This window comes from Heterocephalus glaber, unplaced genomic scaffold (assembly GCF_053883595.1).
Source record: "Heterocephalus glaber isolate CG9 unplaced genomic scaffold, H.glaber_assembly_v1.0 deba00001444, whole genome shotgun sequence".
Lineage (NCBI taxonomy): Eukaryota > Metazoa > Chordata > Mammalia > Rodentia > Bathyergidae > Heterocephalus > Heterocephalus glaber.
Genome location: NW_028258297.1, coordinates 6838621 through 6844635, shown reverse-complemented (window position 1 = coordinate 6844635; position 6015 = coordinate 6838621). Strand labels below are relative to the sequence as shown.

The 6015-nt window shown below is 54.3% G+C and overlaps 1 protein-coding gene across 3 annotated transcripts; it reads left to right on the top strand.

Moving 5' to 3' along the window:
- The first annotated feature begins 408 nt into the window (after nucleotides 1-408).
- On the top strand, nucleotides 409-3534 carry Smim45 (small integral membrane protein 45). 3 transcript variants are annotated; one of them, XM_087213823.1, is made up of 2 exons: nucleotides 409-747; nucleotides 1547-3534. In XM_087213823.1, the coding sequence occupies exon 2, from the start codon at nucleotides 2789-2791 to the stop codon at nucleotides 2993-2995; it is 207 nt and encodes a 68-aa protein (XP_087069949.1). In that variant the 5' UTR covers nucleotides 409-747; nucleotides 1547-2788; the 3' UTR covers nucleotides 2996-3534. The 3 variants fall into 3 exon arrangements, with proteins under 3 accessions (XP_087069949.1, XP_087069948.1, XP_087069947.1); XM_087213822.1 differs by having other exon boundaries at nucleotides 415-747; nucleotides 2772-3534; XM_087213821.1 differs by having other exon boundaries at nucleotides 424-747; nucleotides 2775-3534.
- The last annotated feature ends 2481 nt before the right edge of the window (nucleotides 3535-6015 follow it).

Below are 6015 nucleotides of genomic sequence, written 5' to 3'. Positions count from 1 at the left end.
GTTGAGTCAGTAGAAATAAGGCCCTGAAAACAGTGTCTGGTGCATGGTTAAGTGCTCTGCTGGTCCAATTGTCCGGACACAGTCTTAGTCCTGGATCTTCCCTCTGTGACACGGAACCCTCATTAGGGCTACCGGTTTACTGCTTCTCTGTCCCCATCCCCTTGCCATAGCCTAATCTCTCCCTACTCCCCATCAGCCAGCCACCAACCCTTCCCAGTTATCAGCTAGGGTTCTCCCTCTCTGGGCCCAGCGGCCTTGGGGCCTAGCAGTCTGCTGAGCACCTTTCATCCCTCCCCAAAGTACCCCAATTCTGCTCTCCTTGTAATCTGCTGTACCACGTGCACAGTAGAGAGATCCAGAAAAGGAGGTTGGTTGCCTGGGCAACAGAGGATAAAGCCCTTGCTGTGCTAGGCTGCTGATTGGCTGAGAAAGGTCCGCCTCCTGCCATCCTGAGAGTGGGGGGTAGACAGAAGGGTCTCTGATGGGCAGGGAGAGGTGCCAGGGTACTGAGTCAGCCCAGGACAACGCCTCTCTGTCCCAGTCAGAGCCCTGGCATGAGAAGTTCTGATTCCTGTTGGGGGCATTAGCTTCACCCCATCTCTGCCTCCAGCACCCAGAGTGGCCACAGATGGCAGTGTCTCTGGGGACAGGAGCTGCGACTGAATCCCGGGGCCGACACTGAGCTGCTCAGGCTGAGACGGTGTGCTCGGCGCAGAGCCCCCGGCACAGGCATCTGCAGGGCGTGAGGTGGGTCCTTGGGCACAGCGGGGGCACTGAGTGATGCCAATGGCTTGGGAGGCAGGGAGAGGGGCTCTGTAACCTTCACGTCATCCTAGGCAGGACCTTGGCTGAAATGGGCCTGGACAGTCCTTACAGATCATCTGGTGATCTCTATACCCAGCCTGCAGTGTGCATAGGGAACCCTGAAGCCCAGAGATGGTGAGGAATGGTCCAAGGTTACACAGAGGCCTGTGTTTTGTGTGTCCATTTAGACCATCCCCCCAGGACACCAGAAAAAGGTCTCCGGTTGTCTGCCTGACCAGAATGCCTGGAATTTTGTCCACAGGGTTGGAGAGGTTGGGGACCCTGAGCTCTGCTTCACAGATTGACAGCATTGCCGCTAAAATGGGCTCTGTTTTGCCCCAGCCTCCCATTTGCATGCTTAAGCTGGAAAGAAGCAGGGGTCCTAGCCAGGCCTGGGAAGGGCTCAGGAATCACCACAGCCTTCAGTCAAGCCAGTGTGGATCAGCCTTCCTGCCTGAGGGTCCCTTCCCTCCTGCTTCCACCCTGGCAGCACCATGCCACTCTGAACTCTCTCTTTGGCTCTCACAAAAGGTGGCTGGGTAGGAGGGCAGGGGGTCCAATGAGCTGCCCTGCCTCTGTGTGCTAGTCCTGACTTTGAACAACTAGTGCACTCTTTATCTTCTTCCTCTGTGAATAGGGGCCCCTTAAGCTGTTGTCCATGTTTCAGAACAGCCATCAGGGGCCCTGGGGTGGAGGAGGCAGGGGAAGCCCCAGACAGATGCATCCTTCCTTCCCTCTGCAGTTACAGCCTCCCTGGAGGTAGGGGGACAGGAGGAGCTCAAGTTTGGAGACAGAGGACCTGGGGCTTTTCCTCAGCCTGCTCTGGAAGTGACTTCATCCATCCGTGATTCCCACCCGCAGAAGCCAAGGCAGGGTCTCTGTCCATGTAGCCCCACTCAGGTGTTTCCCTGCCTGGCAGAACTCAACCCTCTGGACATCCCTGGGGTTTGGGGCCCCTGCCACTTCCCAGTGGGGTAACACATGGCAAATTATCCTGTGAGCTGTAGACAGTGACACCTACCCCATGCACCTGTCCTGAGGCCTGGGGCAGAAGGGGCCCCTGGCCCACCGCTTTCTTATGCCTAGGGTGGGTTTGGGGTGGGTTCAATGGGTCCTGCCATTTCCATTCCTGGAGGTGATCTGTGATCTGGCCTTTAAAGTATAAATGGGGCAAGAGAGCAGGTGCAAAGCTGGGAACTCCGCCGTCACATGCAGGTGTACCAGGTGACTGGCAGGCAGTTCCATGGTGGCAGGCAGGGTGTGGTGTGAGTCTGGGGAGGTGGCACACAGCAGGCAGAGGTAGCTTTGGGCTGTGCTAAGAAGCCCTCTGACCAGGTACTGTTACCATCCCATTTTATAGATGTGGAGACCGAGGCTCTAAGCATATTGCCTGAGTTTTTGGTGTTTGTACCCAAAGCCTTGTAATTATGAAATGCCCCGTGCAGACCCAGTTCAGCGGGTGTCCTGGGACGAACACATGTTCACCACACTTTCACCAGGCCACGCCTGGGATGGCAGGGGCTGGGGCAGCCACTATGACTAGGATGAAAGGGCCCAGCCCAGGGACTCAGGTAGTCATTGTGCCACCTTGACTGAGTCCCCATTCCAGGGATTAGGCACCTCCTGGAATCCTCACGAGGACCTGTGTTAGCTTCCTCTACCACAGGGGAAGAAATGGAGGCCCAGAGAGATTAGGCAACTTGCCCAAGGGCACACATGCTGGACAGGGAGATAGCTGACCTAAGTCCCAGCCGAGGGGCCCGATGTCATGGGGATAGTTGGGTGTGTGGTCACGAGGCTCAGGCTGCTGAGACAGCATGTGGTCTCCATCAGCCCCCCCCCCCCCGCCTCAGTCTCCCCATCTGTAAAATGATGCTTGGGCCTTCTGGCTCTATGACCCTGAGGGTCTCTCTCTGGGTAGCTGTGACAAGGGGGCCCTCTGCCGGCCCTCACGGCCTGTGTCTCAGCAGCCAAAGCCGCCGCGATGCTGCACTTTCTGGACTGGTTCGTGCCTGTCTATCTGGTCATCTCTGTCCTCATCCTGGTGGGCTTCGGTGCCTGCATCTACTACTTTGAGCCGGGACTGCAAGAGGCACACAAGTGGCGCATGCAGCGCCCCCTGGTGGACCGTGACCTCCGCAAGACGCTGATGGTGCGGGACAACCTGGCCTTCGGTGGCCCCGAGGTCTGAGCTCTGAGCCCGTGTGTTGGAGGTGGGAGGTGCTGGTGCCCGGTGCCCTCTTCCTCCCCACTCTCCCCCAACCCTGGAGACCCTCTAGGAGGGGAAGGACGATCCCTTGGTCTCAGGCTTGACTCAGGCTTGAGTGTCAAAGCATGTGTGGTGGGTGGGTGGCTGGTGTGCAGACGGGTTAAGAGGGCAGGAAAGCAGGGGTGTGTGTGTGTTTGCACGTGTGAGGCCCGGGCAGTGGTGTGAGGACTGTGCTCGGTGGGTCCCACCTCTCTGCTGGCCTTTCCTTCCCCTTCCCCTAGGCTGAGGTGGTGGGCAGAGCCCCTGCCTGCCCTCCAGCCCTGTCTCATGCTGCACTTCCAGGGTTGAGCCCAGGCCCTCTGAGCCAGATCTTGACCCCAAATCCCCCAAGCCCACCCTGGAGCCCTCCAGCTGTGTGTAGCCTTCAAGGCTTGATTTGGACAGAGTGGTAACCTGCCTCACTCCTCCCCTGGGGGCTTCGGTCTTCATTTATTTGCAATAATAAAAACTTCCTGACCATTTTTGCAGTATTGTCTCCATTATTTTTAAAAAATATTAATTAATTTTTTTGAGACAGGGTCTCACTATGTATTGAAGGCTGGCCTTGAACTTACCGTGCAGCCCAGGCTGACTTCAAACTTGTGGTGATCCTCCTGTTTCATCCTTTCGAGGTGGGATTGTAGGTCTGGGGCATCATGCCTGGCTCTGTCTCTGTTCATGCAAATAGGATTGTGTCTATCAATTCACTAGGTCCTTATGAAAACTGTGATAGCTCCATAGTCCCTATGTTAGGGATGGGACACAAATCTCAGGGAAGGTTGAGGAGGGTTTCTTGACAGCAGCACACTGACATTTTGGGGCAGCTCATTCTTGGCTGTGGGGTCTGTCCAGTGCACTGTAGGATGCTTAACATCTAGGGTCTCTAGACCACTAGAGACCAGTATCATTGCTCCTTCTTGCCTCAGGACAACCAAAATTTTAAGTGGAACCCATGAGGTAGAGTACCAGTTAGGGTATAAATTCAGGCACCAACATGCAAAATAATAGGGCTTTAAAATCAAACAGAATTTTATCTCTGTGAATGGCACAGTCCAGAGAGAGGTTGTCCAGAGCTGGTTTAGTGGCTGTTTGGGCAATACATAGTCAGAGGGCTATCCTAGCTGCAAGGGAGGCTGGGAAGTATATATCCTTTAGCTGGGTGGCTGTGTGTCCAATTAAAAATTTCACCTTTGAAGTTGGGCCTGGTGGTGCACATCTGTAATCCCAGCACTCTGGGAGGGTAAGGCAAGAGGATGGCAAGTTAGAGCCAAACGTGGACAATGCAGCAACTCAGTGAGACTCTGTTTCAAAATAAAAAAGACCACAAGGGCTTGGGATGTAGCTCACTCAGTGCAAAGGCCCCGGGTTCAATCCCCAGTACTGAAAAAAACCAAACCAAAACAAAATTCTCCAAACCAAACCAAAACAAACCCACCACCTTTACAGTGGGAGAATATGGAGACCAGTTTATTCTAGCAGGGATTTCCTGAAGTTCACAGGACACTGGGCTGAGATTTGGACCAGATCTCCTGACCCCAGGTGAGGGCTCACGTTCCATATCCTGGAACGAGGAAAGGGGAAGCTACTCTTCTCTTCTTGAGGGACTGGACTGCTGTTTCTCCCTGGGGCAGACCTAGGAACTACATGACTGTTTTGCAGAGCTGGGACCAGGGTGAGGCCACGCAGGCACCTCAAGGTCACATGGGGCGCCTCCTTAAATTTGTCCCTGGGCACCTCCCTTGCCTCTCCCTAAACTTTCACCCAGCAGAGCCATTGTGCAGCTCTGGGTGAGTCTCCCACCCCTTCCCACACCAGGGGGCTGCCTGGCCAGAATCATCCCCCCTCACTACCATCCAAGACTCTTTGGTTCAGGACACTGGGGCTTGTGGCTATTATTCAGTTCTCTCTCTGTCTCTGTCTCTGTCTCTGTCTCTGTCTCTGTCTCTGTCTTTCTCCTCCCACTCTCCCTCCCCCTTCTCCCCTCCCCCTCCCCCTTTTCCTTCTCCAAATCCACCCTCATTGTTCATCATGGACAATAGCAGCCAGCTGCTGGCAAGTCTTGTATCTTACAGCTCCAACCCCTGGAAAGAAAGCCACCTGTCCCTGGATTGGCTCAAGTGCAGATAGCTCAGGGGACAGATCAGTTGGCTCTTCCTAGGTCATTTTAAACCAGTCAGGCCAGGCTGGGGCAGGGTCGCCTGTATGGGCCGGCTTGGGTAGTCAGCATGCCCCTGGCTTGCTCACCTCATTCAAAGGCAGCTGTCTCAGGATGTCTTCTTGGCGGGGGGGGGGGGGGGGATCATTGGGGGAGTTTCCCAATGATGAACCCCCACTCCCCAGCCTAGCCACACCCAACAGACCCTTGGAAGTGAACCTGAGTTTGGTTTGTCTCACACTGTGATTTGCAAAAATGCAAATTGGTTGCCAACATTTGAAGGCCAGGAGATTTCACATTAAAACTCTCTTTTCTGACTCCTCTTTAAAAATAAAAATTCTAGCCACGCTGAAAGTGAAGTGTGAACATGTTTGCGGCTAGGAAATTTGCACCATGGCAGGGGGTGTTGACTGGGACCCTCGAGGTGACCTGGAAGCTCTCCGCACAAGAGAGCTGCCTGTGTCCAAGAAGTTTAGGGTTCCCCAAATTTCTGTGCTCCAGTCTGGGTCCCTTCCCAGTCTTCTCCCCAGGGGAAGGGTATTTGCTCCTGCTCTTCCCACAGAGCTGGAGAAAGTTTCAGCTGGCCGAGTCACTCCCATGTATGCTAGGAGGAAACACAAACAGTCCCCAATTTATTGTGGTTCAACTTAACGATTTTTCAACTCCATCATAAACAGAGAAGCATCTCTATTCTAACTGGGACTTTTTCTGTAATGCTCTTGTTATTGTTGGAGCTTCCTGACATCCAGAGGGCAAGAGCAGACACAAAGAGGTCATTTTATTCTTGATATGTGATGGAAGGGAGGGA

Coding starts and splice junctions, on each gene's coding strand:
- Smim45 (XM_087213823.1), top strand. CDS start 2,789: ATGCTGCACTTTCTGGACTGGTTCGTGCCTGTCTATCTGGTCATCTCT.